Source organism: Protobothrops mucrosquamatus, unplaced genomic scaffold, assembly GCF_001527695.2.
Source record: "Protobothrops mucrosquamatus isolate PMUCROS unplaced genomic scaffold, P.Mucros_1.0 scaffold548, whole genome shotgun sequence".
Classification (NCBI taxonomy): domain Eukaryota; kingdom Metazoa; phylum Chordata; class Lepidosauria; order Squamata; family Viperidae; genus Protobothrops; species Protobothrops mucrosquamatus.
The window spans coordinates 659,605-683,007 of record NW_015386852.1 but is presented as its reverse complement, the minus strand read 5'-3'; the positions used below and the strand labels follow the sequence as shown (position 1 = coordinate 683,007).

At 40.1% G+C, this 23,403-nt stretch overlaps 1 protein-coding gene across 1 annotated transcript in view; it reads left to right on the top strand.

Moving 5' to 3' along the window:
- Nucleotides 1–3,814: 3,814 nt before the first annotated feature.
- Nucleotides 3,815–23,403, top strand: part of SLC45A2 (solute carrier family 45 member 2) — a 26,871-nt gene continuing 7,282 nt past the window's right edge. Inside the window, exons 1-4 of the mRNA XM_015817022.1 lie at nucleotides 3,815–4,196; nucleotides 10,677–10,853; nucleotides 14,520–14,833; nucleotides 19,804–19,947. Coding sequence (XP_015672508.1) covers nucleotides 3,815–4,196; nucleotides 10,677–10,853; nucleotides 14,520–14,833; nucleotides 19,804–19,947 — 1,017 coding nt within the window. The remainder of the gene's footprint in view (nucleotides 4,197–10,676; nucleotides 10,854–14,519; nucleotides 14,834–19,803; nucleotides 19,948–23,403) is intronic.

Genomic DNA, 23,403 nt, shown 5'->3' with positions numbered 1-23,403 from the left:
ATTATAACTTCTGCATCCCGCAACCAAATAAGCCCATTCTTCTGCAACTAAAATTCAGTTATTTCTATGTACACAATTACTTAATAATATTACACTTTACAGTCCCTGCTCGAACACTCAGTGGTGAACCACTGGGAATTCTTTGTGGCTTCAGAGGAATCGGGTTGATTGTGATGAATGCACAAGTAAGGGAGACCTAGTCCAATCTCACGCTGACTTTATCACTTAGCATCCTAAATTCCAACCCCAATTAAGGTCATAAATTGACACCTATCTGTATAATATGGATATGCAAATTCCAGTTACCTAATGAAAAAGATTAGAATTTATAACTTTATACAACTTTAAGCTACAGTTTATAATAGAAACATGAACAACAGCAGACACAGAGCATGCTGCTGCAAAAAATGTATGTTGTACATTACAAAGATACATATTCTTAATAATTTATTAAGCTAAAGGTGCATAAAAAATGGTGAAAGATTTAAAACCATTTGCCAGCCTGGCAAGAATGGGGCAAAGGCAGTTACACAGTGCTTAAAAAAGAAGAGAAAACCTTATTTATTTAAACGCCTCTTACTTTTATTCAGAGAGAAGGTAGTTTAGCCCAAGTCAAATACATTTACATTGCTTTCAGCTGTCTCCCTCTGCCTCTCTTCTTTGCTTCCTTTTCACCTCTTTTTCCATTTGGTTCTTCCAATTAAGTTAGGTAGTGTACAAAAATAAAAAATAAAATAAAAAAGCAAACCCACACTTTTTAGAGCTTTATCCAGCAATCTGATTTCTCAGAAAAAGAGTAAAAAGATTTAAAAAATATTATCAACTTAACTGGAAAGTTATAAATCTGCAAAGTGATGCACATTATTGCTTTATTGTTCTAGTAAAGGGGTTGCAGCTAATACGTTTCCAGTAAGTTTTAAAGCAGAGACCCACTTCTGGAGAAGGCTGTAAAGCTGGGAAAAATAAAAAGAAGAAGAAAAGAATGACCAGCAGCAAGGTGGATGGATTCAGGAACGGTGGTGATGGACCAGGTGAGGGACAGATTATGATGGAGAAAAACATCTGTGTGGTTACTAAAAGTTGACATCCACTTGATGGCACACAATCAAGTTTTAAAATCTGGAGAGAACATTTATGTTTCAAAGTCCTAGTTTGGTCCTGGGGCATGTCTTGAGGCTAAGTGACATATCCAAAGAAATGGAATTAAAGAAAGAATGTCAGGCTTATAGATGGTGTGGTGGGTTAAGAAGACTAGAAGGCAAATTGGTTCCAGAGAAAAAGAGCTGGAAGAAACATTCAGAGATTTATCACAGAGTTATGTGGGATCCTTGGTGCTCTCTGAGCTTAGTTGTTTTCTTGCAGATGTTTCATTACCCAAATTAGGTAATATCAGTGCATCAGTTTGCAACTGCACTCCTTACTAGCACTGATGATGTTACCTAGTTTGGGTAATGAAACATCTGCAAGAAAACAAGCAAGCTCAGAGAGCACCAGGGTCCCCTCGTGTCAACCCTGAGTTATAAATATTCTCCTTTACAGTATTAGTATAGAGTTATGTAGATGGGAGAGCAAGATTGTGCATTCACCTACTGACTGTCTTCTCATAATGTGTCTGAAATTGATTTTCATGCTGTGTTTCCACTCACTACTTGGCTGAGTCGCTTTTTTTTTCTTTTTCAAAGTCTATCATTCTGCTCCAGTTATGTGCTAGATGTAATTTAGTATTTTGAAAGGGAAAAAGGTGCTTCAGAGTAAACATCAGCATTCCCATCAGATTGGGGCAGTCCATGAATATTGTTAGTAAATAAGCTGCATGATCCCAGGAGTAGGTATGTTTAATTTAAGGAGGTGCCAGCAGATACTATATGTGCCCTCCTTTGGATCCAAAGCATTGCAGAGTCCTGTGATGTTGCACCTTAAAAATATGTCTCCAAATATCTGTTTGTTTACAATGAAGTTTTGTTTTGATTGGCAATCCGGAAATTAAAAAGCACATAATTAAAAAGGAAAAACAAATGTTCAAACCTGCATTGGCCAGTGCGTTTTCATTGTGGCTGCCACACAGGTGATCATTTCATATCTGAGACATATCACATAATTATCACTGCTTCCTGGAAATTAATGCAGATATAATCACTGCAGATAATAATAATAATAATAATAATAATAATAATAATAATAATAATAATAATAATAACAACAACAACAACAACAATAATAATAACAACAACAACTTAATTGTCACTTTGAATGTACACCAATTGGCATACATCAAAATGAAATTTCGTAGAATAGGACTATTCTGAATAGCAACACAACACAGTCAAACTTTTCCTTTCTCCCTGGATCTACATGGCTTGGAATATTTACCCTGTAAAAGTACAGGGGGAAGGATGTTGTGGCTGGCCCAGAAAAATGTCATTTTCATCCTAGGAAAGAAAAGGATATTTAAATATTTCTGCAGGCTTCCAAATGTCCTTTGAAAACCCAAGTTCTGTTGCTCTGTGACAAGCTATTAATTTCACCTTGATGCTCACTATTGTTTAATCTTTGAGAAAATGTTTGTTTGAACTGCTCTCATCCCAGAAGTTATTAAAACACATCTATCATCTTGCTTTTCTTCTGCTGCAGCTTTCCAGTTTGAAAAATAATTGTCTACAAAAGCTAAAATCTGCATGGAAAAAAACCCCACAGAGACAACAGCCAACAGTCAGCCTCCCAGGCTGCATCTCAGTTGTGGACAGTTCTCTAATTTGAGAAGACATTTTGTTTCAAATTCTGCAGGACATTCTCCCAAGTAATTGGGCACAGAACTGAGATCTTAAATCTGCAAAGGATCTTGCAGCCCTTGTATTGATACAGCCTTAGTTTATAGAGTAACTTGATACTCAGTTGAGAAGCTGAGGTTTCAGATGAGACACTGAGGTTCAAGAACAGAGATTTGACCCATGTCCATGGTAAATAATTGGTAGATCATTCAGATTCATGTCCAATCCTAACTCAAGTCTTGGATTGTGGTCTTTTTACTATTTTAAATAAAGTTTCTAGCTAGAGCTCCTGTTGCTTCTATGATTTGTACACCACTTATTTTCAAATCTTTGTGATGGTTAAACAAGAACAAACCACGCAGACTTGGATTATCATCGGTCCAAACAGATTAATACAACCGTAAACTGAATGAAGCTTTCTCTTCCTTTCCATCCAGGTAAAGAACCCCAAACATTCATAGACCATGGCACACAAGGAAGGAAAACCTGAGCATTAAAACATGGAATCATTTGCCCAATGGAAGACTAGTAGAACTCATGCTATGGTTTTTCTCCAGGAAGGTTGCTTGGCACCTTGTTTGCTAACTGAAATAAGAGAAGAGATTCATTCTTTTTTCTGCTGACAGCACTGACAGATACATTAACACCCTGACTGCTTGCAATATAAGAAGAAGCAACTTATTAAACTATTCCATGCCATAAATATACACATGCCTTCAAAATAACTTTGAAGTCTATGTAGACATGTGATTTATTTGGATATAATTTTCCAGTGATAAAAGAACTGGGCATTTTCCAGCCAGGAGCTCTAACTGTGCTAATCTTTCAGAGACACAGACGTATTTCCCCTTCCACTCCCCCCTCTCTGTAACTTGTGATTCCAGAGCTATGGGAAATATGCACGGCCCCTCCGGGTCTTTTCTTTGCTACGCCCTGACCCAGGATTTATGCCTGGTGGATCAGCCTCCTAGATACCAGCCCAATGACTCTAACCCAGCAGCATAATAGCCGAGCTCCTGCAGTCCTGCAATTTGGGCATTGCCAGAATGGGATCCCTCAGTAGAAAAGAAGAAACTGTGTTTAAGTCCTTAACTGGGAAAGATCCCTTTAAGCCAGAGAAGCCCTCCAAGAAGAGAACGGGCCAGTTGATTATGCACAGCACGATCATGTTTGGTCGTGAGTTCTGCTACGCAGTCGAAGCTGCCTTTGTCACCCCTGTGTTGCTCACCGTGGGGCTCCCCAAAAGCCTTTATAGCTTTGTATGGCTTATCAGCCCCATCCTAGGATTTCTGCTGCAGCCGGTGGTGGGTTCAGTCAGTGACCGTTGCACTTCGAGGTGGGGCAAGCGAAGACCTTTTATCTTGATCCTTGGCCTTCTGATGCTCCTGGGGATGGCTTTTTACCTCAACGGAGATGCAGTCATCTCAGGTGAGTACACAACCTGTTACTGAGTCAGGAAAACCAAACTGAGTGTTAAGGAGAGAGACGGGATTGTGAACATTCTTGGTTGAATATGTTAGTTGTGCAATAAATCAGTTGGCAGGGCTTAACAGCATAGACTTCGTATATGAAAACAAGAAAGAAATCTAGTTGAATCTCAGGCTGGAAAGGACAGATTTAAATCTGAAGTTAGCTCGGCAAGAATACTGTTAGCATTCTGAATGTATTTTTAATATTTGTGTAGATAAATATGACTGACGTTTTGTTTCAGAAACTTTGAGAACAAAGAAAAGGGGCTAAAATCTAAAGGGTTAGGATTCATCTCAATCCTATTGTTTAATTCAAGCCTCCAGTGTGTATTATACAAATGTTCTGATCTATATAAATTGGTTTAATGAATAACAATTATGCAATCATTACTTAATGGCTTCTCATGCAGAGGCCTGGTATTAGCAGGAAAAGAAAAGATAATAGAACAGCCAGATTGTTTCAATACTTAAGGGCACAGAATGTTGCAAGTTTGTTAAATAATATGCAATATCCTGGTAAATTGGATCAGTTTAGGAATTACAACAGGGAAGGCAGGTACAATAGAAAGTTTATTGGCTATATCGCTGACCATTACCGCTCAAACTGATCCATTGGAGTACTGCATATTTAAGCTGTGGAGGCAAAATACAAGTATATTAATCATGGCTGAAATCTCTCAAGATTGCTCATTCTGGCATTTGGGCCCAGGATTTTGTGAGATGGCGGTGATTGGCCATTTAAAATCTTTTCATGTTTTTCTTTAGATTTTCCTTTAATTTAACATGGGAGATTCAGTGTCATGGCCTATGACTTACATAGTGGTCCCCAAAAATGAATTTGATGACAGAATATTAGTCTGGATAAAGGACAAGTGCAAGAACCAACATTTGTTTTATATTATCCAGATAAAGAGCCTCCCCTTCAAAGTATGTCATTTTCGGTTTTCAAATGATAATGACAACCTTGTGAAGTTCAGCATATGTTGTTGTTGTTTTGTTGTTGTTATTATTATTACTATTACTACTTTTTCTTCTTGTGCCATATCCGTTATCGGACGTTGGCGATCATGTTGGCGATCCTGTTTTTATCAGTAGCCGCACGAAAAAGCGCTGCTGAGTTTTGTCCAAACCAATCCCTTAGATTTTGAAGCCATGATGTTCTTCTTCTGCCTGGACCTTGTTTGCCTTCAATCTTTCCCTGGAGGATTAAATGGAGTATGCCGTATTTTTCTGGGTATCGCATCATATGTCCGAAATATTCTAATTTTCATTTTTTAATTGTTTTGATGATTTCCCTTGGCTTTCCCAGGCGGCTTATCACCTCCTCATTTCTGATCTTGTCAACCCAGCTTATATGTAACAGCCGCCTGTAAATCCACATTTCAAATTATTCAAACTATTACTATATAACAATATAAATCACAGCTGCCAGTTTTCAACTGGTACTTGGTCTTCATATGCATCAGGTTCTTCCTAAGAATCAAAGATATAATAATGTATTGATGTAGTACAGACAGTCCTCAACTTACGACCACAATTGAGCCCAAAATTATGAGACATTTGTTAGATGAGTTTTGCCCTATTTTATGACTTTTCTTGGCATATTTGTTAAATGAATCACTGCAGATGTTAAGTTAGTAACACATCTGTTAAGTGAATCTGGCTTCCCCATTGACTTTGCTTGCAGGGCACAAAAGGGGATCACATGTCCATTGGGACGCTGCAATGCTCATAAATATGAAAACTGGTCATAAGTCACTTTTTTCAGTGCCATTGTAACTTTGAACGGTCACTAAATTAACTGTTGTAAGTCAAGGATTACCTGTATATGTATGACTCCAATCAGTGTAGCCTTTTGCAATTGACTGATGGCATTTCAATTCCATTACTGTTCGTGACTTTGCCAAGATGTACTACTACTGTGGCCCATTTCCCTAGGCCCGTGGTGCCGAACCTATGGCACGTATGCCACAGGTGGCATGCAGAGCCCTCTCTGTGGGCTCGTGCGCCGTCGCCCCAGTCCTAGGTCTTCAGCTGGGTTTTATAAAACCTTTTCGCTTTAGGCCTCCGCCACCATGTGCAAAAAAATAAAAAGGTTCAATCAATCAATCAATTTCAACTTCTCACAGAAAAAAAAATCTCGCAAAGTTGGAATTGATTGGTTGAACTTTTTAGTCCCACCCAGTCTGCCGTTACCACTGCAGCCATGCCCACCCAATGGGCCATGCCCACCCAATTGGCCACATCCACCAATGAGCCATGCCCACCTGGCACCTGATGATACATAAGTGGGTTTTGGGTTTCAGGTTGAGTACTCGATCTCTAAAAGGTTCGCCATCACTGCCTTAGGCTAAATTCCATTGCTAGATCTGCGCTAAAAATTCTTGCATATTTGTCAATGTCTGGGTTTTGATTTTCGATTGTCCATAAAGCTTCAAATCATATAAAACAAACGTGAGATCTTTATGTGTAGCATTTTTTTGCTGTTTAGTATCCAATCTCTGAAATTGGATCATAGCAATGAGGGATAATGAATTGTCCTAGAAGATGCCTCTCCTAATGTTAACAAGCTCATATTTTTGATTTCTAACCACTAATTGTCTTTCACTGCTTCATTTTTTTTCTATTAACATTTTAGTAACATATTGTTACTTACTGTGTACCAGTTATTTCCAAACATTAGCACTATGTGGTAATAATGAATCAAACCCTTTTTAAATAATGAATCCAGACCATATATAAATTGGGTTTTCATCTTTTGCAATTCTCCAAAACTATTTAATCAATCAGAAACTTATCTTTTGTACCTCTCTTTCCCTTTTATTGTACTGGAAAGATGTTATTTTCTTCTAAATAATTTTGGATATTGTCCACTATTGTAATTCCAAAACTGGAGTGTATCCTTTTTGTTTGGTTTTCATTTCTGGTCTGATTGAAATAGCTGATTTTGATTAACTTGGATGATTGTACCTCATAGCGTTTAATTTTATTTATGATTTCTAAAGCTTCTTCAGTTTTTCTGGTACTAAGTACTTTTCTGGTACTTAGGCTTGTCTTGAACCTTACATTCTTCAGTTTTTGCTCTTTCATTTTCTTTAAATTACTCACATCTGATTTTAATTTCTTTGTCTTGGCTTCCAGTGTGATCTCCTATTTTTGAGATTGAATATGATCTTGCTTTTATTTTTCTAATTTGGATGTCCAATTCTTCTGTAACCACCACTGCTGTATCCTAAGCAGATTGGTTAGTCTGTTTGATAAATGTTATTTTAATCTTTGCGAGCACCTTATTCACATTCTTCATTAAAGGTGCCAGGTCTTTTTTGGGCACTCCTTTCAGTGTTGGCAGTCTTTGTCTTTCTAACTGGTAATTCTGCATATGCTATAATTTTCTCTTTTAATTCTTCTTGACAGGGAATCAGTTCATAGGTTGTTTCAGTGCTGGCCTGTACTGGCTCTGTGATTATTATTTCCTCTAAGTCAGCAGCACCTTTGTGACTTGGTAGCCTGTCTGGGTGCAGTAGAGGGAAACTGGGCCACGTGAGTGGCGGGCTGGTGCGCATGCGTGCACATGCAGCCCTTGCGCAAGTCGTGGGCTGGTGGGCATTCAGTGTGTGGGCACAGGCCTGCTGCTTATGCAAATTGAGCTGTGCCGGCCCCCATTCATGCAGCCCAATTCTGAATAGGCCACAACCCAGTAATGGGCCACGCCCCAGGAATTGGGGACCCCTGCTCTAAGTTATCATTTCTATAGAATCCAATCTGGGTCAGTCATCGGGACCAGAGGTTTAGTCTTTCAAGCTTTTAAGAACTTATCTGTAACAGAGTATGTGCTTTGGGCTATTCTGTGTGTAGTATTTATATGGTGCCTGTTATGTGTGGCTTTTTAGTTGTTGAATGAGGTGTTGATGGCTGGCTGTTACGTTGTTGGCTGTTGTTTACTTGTGCTGCCAAGTCCTCGCCTCCTAAGTCCTAAGTACTAAGTCCTAAGTCCTAAGTACTAAGTACTAAGTACTAAGTACTAAGTACTAAGTACTAAGTACTAAGTACTAAGTACTAAGTACTAAGTCCTGCGGGAGAAGGGCGGTATAGAAATTAAAATAATAATAATAATAATAATAATAACTTGATAAGCTGGTGATAAATCAGCATTCCTATTGACTGAAGAGGAGCCATTTCCCAGGCTTCAATCACTTCCCTGGCAGTTTTTGTACCTTCTTGTCCAACAATCTTAGTAGCTGCAAAATTGAATGTATGTCCTTATTCATTCCAATGTGAGGCTACCAATGAGTTCTGGTCTCCTCATCTGACTACTCGTGTTCTTGCAATCTGGTGGTTGTCTGTCCTACATAGTCACAGGGGCAATCCATGCAGGGGATCCGCTATCATTTCTATAGTTCATATCCATTTTTTTCTTTATATTTCCAGTTGTTGTTATCTGAGTTTCTTCTACTATTCTACTATTACTTTGAGGTCTTTCATTTTCACATTTTTTCTAAATATTTTCCAATTTTGCTAATATTTTATTTCTGTTGCTAAATCTCCTTTGATCTCTTAATTGTTGAGTTTTGCTGAAGCTACCAGCGTAAAAAAAAAACCTAAGGTATGCGTGAGTGTAGAGTTCAATACTCTGATTTTGTTTGTTATATTCATAATTACAGAGTCTTTCCCCTGTAAGTATTTATTCATTAATAATTGCATTAATTATTTATCTTCATACCTTTCTTCTTTGTTCCCATCTGGATTTATCATCTCTGCCATCTTTGTTCTTTTTTGTTTTGTGTTGTTTTCTTCCATTAATGCTTTAGAACAATTTATAAAAGACTCAGAGATCCTGGGAGCTGGGTGGCATATAAATAAATTATGGTTATTAATAATAATGTCTCATCTTTTCTCTAGAAACCATAGGCAGTGTTTATGATGATCTCCCCTAATTTTATCCTTGCAATCATTCTGTGAAAAAAGCTGGGCCGAGCAAGTGTGATTGGCCCAGAGGCTCCTTGTGAGCAATTGGCTGAATGAGGACTTGAACCAACTCTTTAACCACTACACAAATTTTTGAATGATAGCTCACTTAAGTCTGCTTCTGTAATCAGTACATAGTTTAATCAGGAAGAATACAGGTAGTTCTCAACTTACAATCATTCCTTTAGCCAGGGCTTTTCAACCTTTTCACCCATTGTACCACTTTTAGGATATGGCAACATCTGAGTACCACCCGTCGCCTAGCAAGGTGCCAAAAACTTGATGACCCGCCAAAAAAGGAAAAAAGTGACAAAGTACAGGTAGTCCTCGACTTACAATAGTTTGCTTAGTGACTGTTCGAAGTTACAATGGCACTGAAAAAAGTGCCCCCAAGCCACAGCCAAGCAAGACACCTGCCTGCCTGCCCGGCGGCGCTCTTCCTCCTGTCCGAGGTTTCCATTGTTGTGAGCATTTCTGTTGAGGATTGGCAGCGGGGGTGGGGTGGAGGGTGTTTGGTTTTTATTCCCCCCTGTTCACATGACCCTTGGACACTGTGACGTCATAAATATGAATCAATTGCCAAGCATCTGAATGTAAATCACAAGACCCTGGAGATGCTGTAACATTCCAGCTGATCGGCGCTTCTTCTGGGCTCAGCAGAAGTGCCAGGATCAGCGCCGAGCTCCAGCTGGAGCCTGGCGCTGATCCTGGCGCTTCCGGTGAGCCCTGACAGCCCTGCAGCTCCAGCTATCTCTCGCTCAGGCTTGTGCGGTGCTGCCACCGGTTCAGCTCATTCCCCTTTCCTGCTACCACTTTTCTAGGATGGTCGCGTACCACCTGCCAGGTGCCAATGTACCACAGGTGGTACCCGTACCACCGGTTGAAAAGCCCTGCCTTTAGCAACTGTTAGATGTTACAATAGCACGGGAAAAGATGACTTATGATCAGTCACACTTACAACCGTTGCAGCATTGCTACAGCCACATGATCAAAATTTTCGTGCTTGGCCACCGGCATGTATTTATAATAGCTGGAGCATCTGGGGTCAAGTGATTGCCATTTGCAATCTTCCCAGCTGACTCTCAAAAAGCAAAATCAATGGGGGAAGCCAGATTCATTTTGATAGTGCGATTTGCTTAACAACTGTAGCAAAAAAGGGTCATAAAATTGGGCACAACTCACTTAATAAACAACTTGTTTAGCAACAGAAATTCTGGTCCCAATTGTGGTTGAAAGTCGAGGACTATCGATAATGCTGTTAGTGTTCAAACAGAAACCAGTAATGGCATGCATGATTTAATCCAGTAATGGTACACTTTATTAAACATTAGCTGCACAAGTTGAGTTACATGCATTTAAATGTGTTTTTATGTTGCAAAAGTATTTCCCTCACTGGGTCAATTGGACCTCAGCAAGTTGGAGAAGGTTGGCATAAAAAATAACTGTCAACAAAGCCAGGTGTTTTCTCTTACAGTTCTGGTTGTTGATCAAGGCACTTGGAAGATGTGGGCTATAATTATTACCATGCTGGGAGTTGTGCTGTTTGATTTTGCTGCCGATTTTATTGATGGACCCATCAAGGCGTATTTATTTGATGTCTGCACTCACCAGGACAAGCAGAAGGGGCTCCATTATCATGCGCTCCTGACAGGTAAATCCAAGATAATAGTTCCTCTTCTTTACTCCTCTGGAAATGCAGAAATGGCTCAGTGCATTTTCCTTCCCACCCTTAAAATCTGGGCTGCGCTGATCAGCTGATTCAGAGCATCATTGCAAGCCTTGTTTAGAAAATTAATCTTGTGATTACTGGAGCTGGTGGAAGGGAAGAAAACCTCTTCCAAAATGAACACTGAACACCAATCTCATAACTCTGGAATAGTCTAGGGATAGTGGATTTTGCAGGTCTGTTTAAAATAATTTGGAGGATCTTTTTTCTCTTGGCTTACTATAACAGTTAGAAAAGATTCAACAGTGAAGATTTTTAATTTGTTTTTAAAATCAAAGTTTTATAGTCCTAGAGCAGTGGTGGCGAACCTATGGCATGGGTGCCAGAGGCGGCACTCGGAGCCCTCTCTGTGGGCACACGTGCCGTTGCCCCAGCCTTGCCTCCCCCTGTGACCCCCTCCTCTCCTGCAGCCCCCCTGAAGGAAAGTCGCCCTCAAGCGTGGCCCACACAGAGCAGTGAAGCCAAGGACATGGCAGCCAGGCAGCGTAGACAAGACTCTGCCCTCACACCCCATCATGCAGTTGATGCTGCAGGGCGCGGGCAGAGGGTGTGGCCGCCATAGCGCTGCTGGGCTGCCTGGGCGATCTGCGGTGGGCCCTGGAGGCAGTGAGTGGTCCTGTGGGCAGGCAGGGTGGGGGATGGGGGTTAGAGCGGGGGCGGGGCAGGGGGGTGGAGTGGGGTGGGGCCAGTTTTTGGGCACTTGGTCTCTAAAAGGTTTGCCATCACTGTCCTAGAGCAATCAACTTCACAAAATCCAATTGGAGTCAAGGAGAAGAGGATTGTGTTATGTATTTAGTCTCACTAAAAGTAAAGACTCCAGTAAACCAGGTTCAACTGCTGAGGGCCCAATAGACAAAAATCATTGTTTTCTTGAAAAAAAACCCCAAGTAGTTTGCTATAGCTTTTTCTATACATTTCCCTTTTATTTTCTTACGAGATAGAAAAGAACATTCCTGTATATAATCTTAAAAGGACCCAAATTCATCACCCTGAAGCAAAGAACAAATTAGGCCATACTGTTGTCCCAGTGGCAAGCCAATAATCAAGAATTGTTTTCGTATCACATTACGTGAATTTGACCTTTAGGCAATGGTGGGATTCAAATATGTGAACAACCGGTTCTCTGTGTGGATGCCCCTTCCGGAAGTCCATTCTGGGCCTGGGCAACAAAAAAGTAGCTATCGGTTCTGCCGAACTGGTGCAAACCGGCTGAATCCCACCACTGCCTTTAGAGCAAATTACAAAATGTGTGCATGCATTGCTCACTCCCACAAGAATACAATGATAGCAAATGTTATATTTACAACTTTGGATGAAAGAAGCTTGAGTCATGTGATGTTAATGATGGTGGTTCCATTCCTTGAATGCTACTTGCATAACTGCAAGTATATTGTAGTTCTTGTTTCCTAAAGCTTCCTGCCTATGGAGATATAAGAATATATTTTCATTCTTATTTTAGGCAAAGCTATGGAGATTCACTTTTCAATCTCAGAGAAAATGTTATCCTACCTACCTGCCACCACTCCAGGTTTCAAACTAACCCACTGCAGCTCAGATTAGTTTTGATTTGAAGTTACATTTGCAGCAGAAACTGGATTTTGCTCATCAAAGTGTTACCAAATTTGGTTTCTTGAAACTACCAGTTGTTCTTATCACACTGATGCTACTTTTACTTCCTTGGTACTGCAAATGACATTCGTCCTGGATCAAGACCCACCAGTTAAGATTTTTGTCCATTAGCAGTTACCAATCATGGCAAGGAGTCAAACCAGGTTCGGGGGCTAAACTTCTGTAATGCAGTGTTTAGAATGCTGGACTAGGACTACAGAGATACAGGTTCAAAAATCCACCCTCAGCCGTAAACTTGGTGCCAGTTGCTGTCTATTAGCCTGACTTTATATATCATAAAAGCATAAGAGCCAATATGGTATCGTGGTTAAGAACAAAGAATTCTAGTCCTGCCTTGGGAACAAAGCCAGTTCCTCCCTGAGCCCTAGGAAGGAGGCCATGGCAAACAGCTTCTGAAAAGGTTTTGCCAAGAAAACTGGACTGTCCAGGCAGTCAGTGGAAGTCAATGCTGACTCAAAGGCAGATACACACAAACATACCTTACAATATTGTCACTACTATTGATGTTTCCGTGGTTATTTATTTCATGCATATATCATAAAAAACAATAATATAGTAACAAACAATGATAAACATGTAGTATTTATCATTTGGAATATCTGGACCCCTTTCAGTCAGGATTCAAGCCAGGTATGGGACAGAAATGGCATTAGCCACACTTTTGGATGATCTCCGGCAAGGGTGGGATAGGGGTTGTGCAATCATCCTTGCTCTGCTTGAGCTCTCAGTGGGTTTTAATACTATTGGTTATGTTATTCTTCTTCTTGATCAACTCCAGGGATTGGAGGTAGGTGGCACTGTATTGTGCTGGTTCACCTCCAAGGTTGATAGTAGTTGGTGGTGATTGTGTGTGAGGGCGAGAGAAATCCCACCCTCAGCTCCTACTATGCAGAGTGCCACAGAATTGGTCTCTCTGCTCCTATTCAACATCTACATGATGCTGTTGGGTAAGCTCATCGGTTGCCATGGAGTGAGGTATCATCTGTACACCAATGATACCCAATTAGACATCTCTATCCTTGGAGAATTAAGCAATGTATGGATGTCTTAACCCAGTGTTTGGTGGCTATGAGGATCTGGATAGGGAACAACAGGCTTCAACTGATCCCTGGCATGACTGAGTGGCTCTGGGTTTGGGGTCCTACAAGTTCTGAGATTATGCCATTTTTGGTGCTGGATGGGATTGTGTTGCTGTAAACAGATCTGGTGCGCATCTTGGAAATTGTTCTAAATGATCACATATTTCAGTTTATCTGCACACAAGAACTAAAGTTTTGCTAGATGCATGTTTTAATTTTATTATTATTATTATTATTATTATTATTATTATTATTATTATTNATGGAGAAAATCTATTTATATGGTTGCTAACTGTAATAAGGTTTGAATACTATATGATGAAATAAGAAACAACAATACTGTCAATGCTGCTAACATTGGGTGTTCTTGCTTTGACAATATATGAAGATGCAGCCTTTTTCTTTCTTATGCTTTACTTTTAGAATTAGATGATGATGTGAGAGGAGGCAGAATGTGGTGGGAGTTAGTTAGACAATATTGTACTGGTGTGTGAATTCAGAGCTTGAAATAAGAGATGATAAGAATTGGCATTTGAGAACAGGAGGGAAAGCCTGCAATTCAAACTAATTGGAGAATGTGATTTATGACAGTTAATTGGAGGAGGGAATTGTGCTTTGATACTATGTGCTCAGGGGAGGGGAATTCCGATTTCGGCTTCGACCATGTACGTGCAGATGCCATGCAACTTGAATAAAGATTCTTTAAGGTAAACAATGCCTCGAAGTTCTTTGAAGAGTTTCATCTGTCGGAACCATGACAAATACACTCAATACAAAACTTGCAAACATATGTGACTGTGGCAATAATCTGACAATTTAGCATTAAGAATAATTTTACTGTCTACGTTAAAGTGAACAGCATTTTTCTTTCCTTTTTCTTTAGGTCTTGGAGGGGCTCTGGGATACCTGACAGGGGCCATTGATTGGGGAGCAACCATTCTGGGAAAGTATTTGGGGTCAGAATTCCATGTGATGTTCTTTTTTGGTGCCCTTGTGTTCCTGCTCTGCCTTATGGTGCATTTGTGCAGCATTCCTGAATCCCCTCTTGTCCACACCGATGCCGAGACTAAAGTCCTGGTGAAAAACTCTAAGCCTGATCAATATGGGGCCATAGAAACTGTCAAGAACAACAGTGAATACAGCGAAGTACAGATTTCACCGCAGCAGCAGCAACTTACCACAAAAGCAGACATTGAGGTAACAGTAATTTTTAAGTTTACAATTTATTTTATTTTAATTATTGAAATGCTGTCTCCCAGCTCATGAAAAGTTCATTGGGACTATCATGTGATCCTCCCCCGCAAAAAACTTAAATCTGGAATGAAATCTTTTGGAAATGGGTGGTATACAAATAAATCCAATAAATAAATGATCAATTGCCATGAATTAATCTTTTTCTAAACTTTGTGCACAATTCAGAAAATGTCATCATTAGACAGTCCTCAAGTTACAATCTTTCATTTAGTCATCATTACAACAGCACTGAAAAAAGTGATTTATGGCCATTTTTCACACTTACAACCACTGCAGCATCCCCATGGTCATGTGATCAAAATTCAGATGCTTGGCAACTGACTGGTATTTATGACGGTTGCTGTGAACTGGAGTCATGTGATCACCTTATGCAACCTTCTGGCAAGCAAATCAATCGGAACGCCAGATTCACTTATCAGCCGTGTTACTAATTTAATAACTGGGGCAGAAAAGGTCGTAAAATGGGGCAAAATTCACTTAACAACTGTCTCGCTTAGCAACATACATTTTTGGCACAATTGTAGTTGTAAGTTGAGGACTACTTGTATAAATAATAACTGGGATGAGATTTAATCCATTTTTCTGAATGGAATGTATCTGCGGCTTGGTGATAACTTTGATGACATGGCTTCATCTCTTCAAGTTTAGGCTATTAGTCTTTGTAGGCTTGTTGTTGTTGTTGTTGTTGTTGATTTTGCTTGGCTCTTCCCCATATTCTCCAAGATATCAGTATCTTGTATACCGTACATGAACATTTCATGCTTGCCACGTGATTGTGAAAACATGAGAAATATTTCTCTCTCTCTTTCTCTCTCTGTATGTGTCTAATTGACAGAACTATTTTAGACCAAAGATAGATCTGGTGTCCTCCAGATGTTTTGGACTGCCACTCTGATATTTGTTGTCACTAATAACATAAAAATGTAAAAATATATTTGTCATTAGCTGTATGGGCTAAACCAACTGGCAGTTGCCATATAAATATATCTAGAGAATATCAAATTATGGTAAGCTGATTTATACAGTAGAAATCCTTAAGAATTACATTCCTAATTCATAAGAAATAGAAAGTTGGTCATGTAATATAGTAGTAATAATACAAATAACTATCCCAGGTCCTTGAGAAGGACTCAATAGTGGATATTATGCTGAATCCAATCTAAATACCTGGTTGACTGTGCGACCAACCATAATAACTTGTTATTGTGTGCTTAACTTAAAAAAGTAAGGTAAAAGATGTAAGAGTCATCAAGTGAGGGGTCCTACTCTCTCTTGCTGAAGGCCTGAGTGAAGAGTCAGATCTTCATGGCTCTTCTAGGACTCAGATAAAGGGTAAGTAAAACCAGCATTGCAGAGGTTACTTCAAACCATACAATCTATTCATAACTTGGTGTTATAAGAAACAAAACACAACTAAGTCTGTTATCAAAAGCTACCAGTCTTTGGTAATGGGTGAATTTTCTTGTTACCAGTCTTAAACTCTTCTGGATTACATTCCACAGATCACTAAACTTTAGATACCTTATATTCCTAGAAGAAAATCAAGATGGTAACTGTGCTGACATGATTGAAGCACCACCCCTTTTTATGAACACTGCACCTGCAACACACACATAAAGCAGGACAAACCTTCAATTGAATAAACACAACCATTGTCTTGACTTTTTTAAAAACCATTTTGGAATGCCCCTGAGGGGTTATTGGCTTTGGCGGATGCAGTAGGCCTCAACAAGAATAAAGTGAAATATACTAAAGAAAAAAGGCCTTTCTGGATTTTATTTCAAATCTTAGCTCCCTCAAAATCTGTGAAGGATGGACTCAAAAGTCATCTGCTAAAAATTTTATTGGTTTTTGCTGTATAGCAGGTGTGAAGTGTTGGCATCAATAACATTGGCTTATTTCTGTTTTAAACCTATTATGTCAATATCTGCTAATCCTACATTAGTGCAGCTATGAAGATAGAGGCTATGTTCAATAAAATCTTCCATTTTTAATTTTTGAAGATAAAACGTTGGCACTGATTCCAGAAAAGCAATATGTGTGCCTGGCTACATTCATTCGCTTGAATAATTTTGATTTGATTTTATGCTTTGCACTTGTGGAAAGAATAAATTTTGCAAACCTGTGCTATATCATTCAATGAAAACATTTAGTGAAAAAAAATCAAATTATGCATGCCAGATTTTTTACTCTACTTTAAATATCGGATATTCTTGATCTATAAAAAGTTCAAACCCAGTTACATTAAGAATCTGGTACTTGAACCATGTTTAAATCCTCAAAGCATTTTGAAAAAAAACAACCCAAAATGCACTTCAGGAAATAGAGAAACACAAAGAAGGTCTATGGTACATTTTGATTTCATATGAGTTTACAGTAAGTTTTAATCCTAGAAAGAAATGGATAATATTGTACAGTAGATGGAGTCTAGGAAAATGAAATGTTAATATGCACTTTGTTTCTGAAAGACAGATGAAGATGTTTTTCAGATCACTTTGCATCCAAATCTGCCTATGCCAATATCTGGATATTTGGCCTAAGTGTTTTCAACAGTTCCACCTTCTCGGTTTCTCTGCATGAATATTTGGCTTTAAGCTAGTGGGCCTCACTTCATCTTGTTTTAATCAAAGCTGAGCTGTCCAACCAAGGAAGAAGACTGCACAAGCAATGTTCTGCCGTCAATAGCAACCTTAACTTTGGGGAACCAGTATTAAAAAACTGAACAGAAGAGGGCTGACTTCTGTATCTAACTATGCAAATATGCCCAAAGAGAAATTCTGTAACTCAAATATTTCTCTGTCCAAATGGGCTACATTTGTTTTGGATGAAGTGAAACCTGATATAAGTGGGCAGATGCATTTGGGTGTTTAGAATGGAGAATGGATTTTTAAAACTTAATTTGGCACCCCTGTATCATGGTGCCTTTGGGCAATGCTCAGCTTGCACATCTACTTGCCATGACCCTGAAGGGCTTCCGTGGCTGATTACCAAAAAGGCTTCCAAGATGGCTGATGGACATTAACTGGTAATCGTCATGGGTTAAGGATCATTCATTAATTTCCAGTCCAAACCAAGACACAAAAATCCCTTGTTTCTGAAATTGGCTGGATATTCTTCCCCGAGGCAGTTCTGCATCGCACTCCATCATCTGCATTTGAAAAAGGAAATAGTGTTGTCTTTTGCTGTCTGTTTAGAACAGTTATATCCTATCTTTCTTTCATTAGGAAACTCCAGAAAGCATAGATTCAGTAGGGAACCAATCTCTTGTATAGTCTTAATTGTTTTGTTTTGTTTGTTTTTTGGGTGTGTTTGAATCAGTCTTGACTCCTGGCACCTGGCTGAACACTTTTTCTTGGCAAGTTTTCTTGGCAAAAATTTTGGAGGTAGTTTGCCATTGTCTCCTTCCTAATGCTGAGAGACAATGACTGGCCCAAGGCCACCCACCTGGCTTTGTGACTAAGCGGGACCAGAAATCATTTCTAGCCTAGCCACTACACCAAATTGGCTCTTTCATAGCCTTAAAACTGTGAGTAAATTTACAAAGAAGGATCGAATAACACTTTTGGCTTCTAGGAGCTGCAGAGGACCATTCTGGAGATGTCAATATATCATCTGAATGAGCAGGACCAATATTTGGACCACTTTAGAGCAGTTCCCCAATCTTTCTGGCTTTGCAGACTGGCGGGAGGGGAGAGAGACGGGGTGGTTTCATGTGAGCAGCTGGCAAGCGGTACACGAGTGGGCAGCTCCATTTGTGCGAGTGGTGTGCATGCACGCCTGTTGCTTATGTGAATGGAACATGTGCACACCTGCTCACCAGTACTCGTGCAAGTGGGGATGCATGTGCACACACACGCTCCTCCGCCATTTCTGCTTCCTGGTTGCAAACAGCTCATGGTCCACTAGTGGGCTGTGGCCCAGAGGTTGGGGACCTCTGCTTTAGAGGAGTTGAGGGCCCTTTTTGGAGGTTAGCTATTTGTTACTGTTGTTTTGGGAGAGAATGGGTACCTTACATCTTACAGAAGCATAAAGCACCAATCATGCTACAGGATACTTCCCTAAACAGGGAACATTAGCCCATTTGGATAGAGAAATATTTGGGCTTTTTCAAGAAATGAAAAAAATACCCATTTTGTTCCTTAACTCTTTAAAAAAAACCTGACTATTTCACCCTGTTTATTTGATAGAAGGTTAGGTTGCCAGAAAAATCAGTTCTGGGGATTACATGTAAGTTTTGACCCATCAGCTATACCAGAGGTCCCCACCCTTTTGGGCACCAAGGACCGGTTCCGTGGAGAGAGGTTTTTCTGCGGACCGGAGGGTGCATGGTTTTGTGTGCTGCCTGCATCCCGCGAATGGGGCTTTGCTTGTTTGTGCAGACCAGTTGCTGGCATGCCGCGGCCCGGTACTGGTCCCCGAATTGGGGGTTGGGGACCTCTGAGCTATAAAACCCAGATACAGTTTATGTAGCTAGAATTTTAATGCACTCTTCTATCATTCATTCATTCATTCATTCATAAATTTAATATATTTGTGTATTATTTCCTATGTCAAAACACCTTGGTTTAGTGTAAAAAGAGAAATAAAATACTTAAAGCAATACATTAAAACACTAAAAAGCAACAATAATTAAAGCATTGGAGCAAGAAATGACTGGATGAAAAGATAAGTTTAGGAACTTTTCAAATTTCAGGAGACCAAGATCTGCCTTTGGGTAGTTGCTCCATAGTCACAACAATGGAGATTGGACTGGCACACTGGAGCAGTGGGGGTTGGGTTGGCATTTCAAACCAGGCATTTATTTTAGATACTTCAGCAGACATAAAATAAGGTAACAGATCTTTCACTGGAGGATCTTTGACCATCTACTATCTGGATGTTTACAAAGCTTGTTCGTTTTTTTCCCTTTCCAGGTTGAAAGGCAGATCACCATTATGTCTCTCGTAGAAGCCCTTTTAAACATGCCACCTCACTACCGCAGCTTATGTCTGAGTCACTTGATGGGATGGACAGCTTTCCTTTCCAACATGCTTTTCTTCACTGATTTCATGGGACAGGTAAAGAAATTAAAAAATTGTGGAACTAGATAGTCCACTAATCCAGTCTTGGTATCAGTTTTGCCATCTTCGGCTTCACACCTCATCGGCATCCTGCCATCAATAGTTGGGGGGGGAGGAACGGGGGAACAAATGGGCAATAAACATATATTAGAATAGTGCTGGAAAATAGGGAGAGGGGAATGACGGTTGAGGAAGACCAGGGATACTTTGAACCGGTTTGTGCCAGTCTTCAAGGTCACCGAGACCTGGAGAGGCTGGGAATGGAACATCGATTTTTCAAAACACCAAACGTTCTCAAAACACCTAGATATCCATCCATTGGATGGCATTGGACTGGTCGGGAGCGAGGGAGGGGGGGAAGGATTGACAGGAAAAGGCTGTATGCTTTCACATGGGAGATTTAGTTTCAGCCTGACTATACAGCAAGCAACATATTTTAGTAAAAGAACCTGTCACCTCATCCTGACAGTTAGAACAATTAACCAGTGGAACAATCTGCTTCCAGAAACGGTGAATGCTCCAACACTGGAAGTTTTTAAGAAGAGACTGGACAGCCATTTGTCTGAAATGGTTTCCTGCCTGAGCAGGGGGTTGGACTAGATCAGGGCTTTTCAACCTTTTCACCCATTGTACCACTTTTAGGATATGGCAATATCCGAGTACCAGTCGCCTAGCAAGGTGTCAAAAACTTGGTGACCCCCCCCAAAAAAGGAAAAAAGTGATAAAGTACAGGTAGTCCTCGACTTACAACAGTTCGCTTAGTGACTGTTCGAAGTTACAATGGCACTGAAAAAAGTGCCTCCCAAACCTCAGCCGAGCAAGACACCTGCCTGCCCACCCAGTGGCACTCTTCCTCCTGTCCGAGGTTTCCATTGTTGTGAGCATTTCTGTTGAGAATTGGCAGCAGGGATGGGGGTGTGTGTTTGGTTTTTATTCCCCCCGTCTGCTGGGTGGTTGCAGCAGGTTTTGGTCACTTCACATGACCCTGGGACACTGTGACCGTCATAAATATGAATCAGTTGCCAAGCATCTGAATGTAAATCACAAGACCCTGGAGATGCTGCAACATTCCAGCTGATCGGTGCTTCTTCTGGGCTCAGCAGAAGCACCAGCTGCTTTCCAGCTGATTGGTGCTTCAGGGCTCAGCAGAAGTGCTAGGATCAGCGCCGAGCTCCAGCTGGAGCCTGGTGTTGATCCTGGTGCTTCCACTGAGCCCTGACAGCCCTGAAGAAGCGCCGATCAGCTGGAAAGCGGCACTGATCCGGGCGCTTCCGCTGAGCCCTGACAGCCCTGCAGCTCCAGCCATCTCTCGCTCAGGCTTGTGCGGTGCTGCCACCGGTTTAGCTCATTCCCCTCCCCCGCTACCACTTTTCTAGGATGGTCGCGTACCATCTGCTAGGTGCCAATGTACCACAGGTGGTACCCGTACTACTGGTTGAAAAGCCCTGGACTAGATGACCTCCAAGGTCCCTTCCAACTTTATTGTTAGTGTTGTTGTTATTATTGTTGTTGTTGTTGTTATTATTATTATCCAAATGGGGTCGAGGGTCTTGGGCTCAGTGCAAATATCCAGTTAAAGTATCTGCAGTATAGCACATGTCTCTTCAGCTTCTGATTTTCTGCTCTTCATTTACAGAAAATAGTTCTACTTTTTTTGACAACATGCAGAATTATTCATTAACAGCTCAGATATCCCAGGGAAGTAGATGCCTTTAGGCTTTCTATATAGATTTGGGCAGGTTGGGTTGTTTGGGATTTCATTTGCATTTTATTATTTGAAAATCTTTGCTTTTTTATCTTCCATATTCTCCAAAATATGAAATGGCAGTATTTAAAATGATGATTCCCTGGAGCTCACAAAAACATGCAGTTCCACTTAAAAGTTTAGACTAAAGCTGAGAGATGGACTGAAAATGGGCCCTGTTCTCTGCTTTTCATCAGCGGAGATAACATCTCCTTTGAATCAAACTCAGCTGAAGACCTCATGGATATATTTATGTGATTTGCTTGGGGAAAATATGGAAGTAGTTCTCAAGTGTCTTCTGGGAAGTTTATTCAACTTTCTAGTCTAGCTTACAGTTCTAGAATTTTCCTAGGGATCTTCATTCTAAGTAGGAACTAGTCAATCCTGTTTAGCTTGTTGAGATCAACCAAGGTTGATTGGAAGTTGTCATCTAGCCAACAGTAGACACCTAGTAAGCAGTCCTGCTTTAGAAAAACAAACAACTAAAACTAGTATGAACAAATAAACAAATATATGATGTAGCCCTGTGCATGCTTACTCAGAAGAATATTATACTGATTTCAATAGAATTCATTCCAGGTCTGCACACGATCTCTCTCTTAGATTTTGTCTTACAATGAGAAACTCTAAGATATATAAATAACCTTTTGATATTTCCTAAAAGCTAATCGGGCTGGGTCATTGTGGGTTTCTTTGGAAGACTTCCAGTTTCCATAAACTCAGATGACTACATTTCTTTTAATCAAAATGAGAAATCCCCTGGTCAATATAAAACATTTTTTCTGGGAGTAAGCTATCCTGCTTTAGAAAAAATTGTCAAGATTTGGAGTTGACGGAGTGTTCAACCCATTTGGATTACCGAAAGACCTTTTTGGTGAACATGGCTGCATTGCAATGAAGGCAATTGATCAACTCATTCAGGCAGTGATTCCACTTATTCTATACTGATGCACACTCGTGACATACACTCTGCACTGAGCAATTAGTTACTTGGGGACTGACCATGTGGTATGGTAACCCAAAGCTAGATGAGGCCAAGAGAAAACCATTGCAGATATATTGTTCTGATATTTTCATTGCTTTGTATTCCCAGTAGTCTGTTTTCTAGGTCAGTGCAAGTGATCCTTAACTTACAACCATTCATTTAATGACTGTTTGAATTTACATTGGCTTCCAAAATAATCACGTATGACTTAAATTTGCACTTATGACTGTTGCTAATCATTGCACCATTTCCCATGGGCACGTGGTTGCAATTTGGGTACTTGGCAACCAGCTTACATTTATGACTGATTGAAGTGTTCTGTAGTCACATGATTGTGATTTGTGATGTTTTTTGCTGGCTTTCGGCAAAAACCCCTCCACCATCGGGGAAGCTCAGTTTTCTTAACAACCATTTGATTAATTTAACAAGCACAGTGACTTGACTTATGACCTTGGTGAAAATGGCAATAAAATTGGGTCAGGTGATGTGATGATTTATGACCACAACCACATATGATGGAAATTCTTTTCAATATAAAATTTTTATTGTTTTCCAAAAAAGAAAAAAACATCACAAGTATTACACAATATTATATTATATCCCACCCCCCCGGACTTCCCAAACCAAATCCCAGGCTAATATTCAAATATAGGTAAACAAATATTAATATCTCTAACTCCACAAACTCTATTTATAAACAATCCATCTCCTCCACATTAATAAA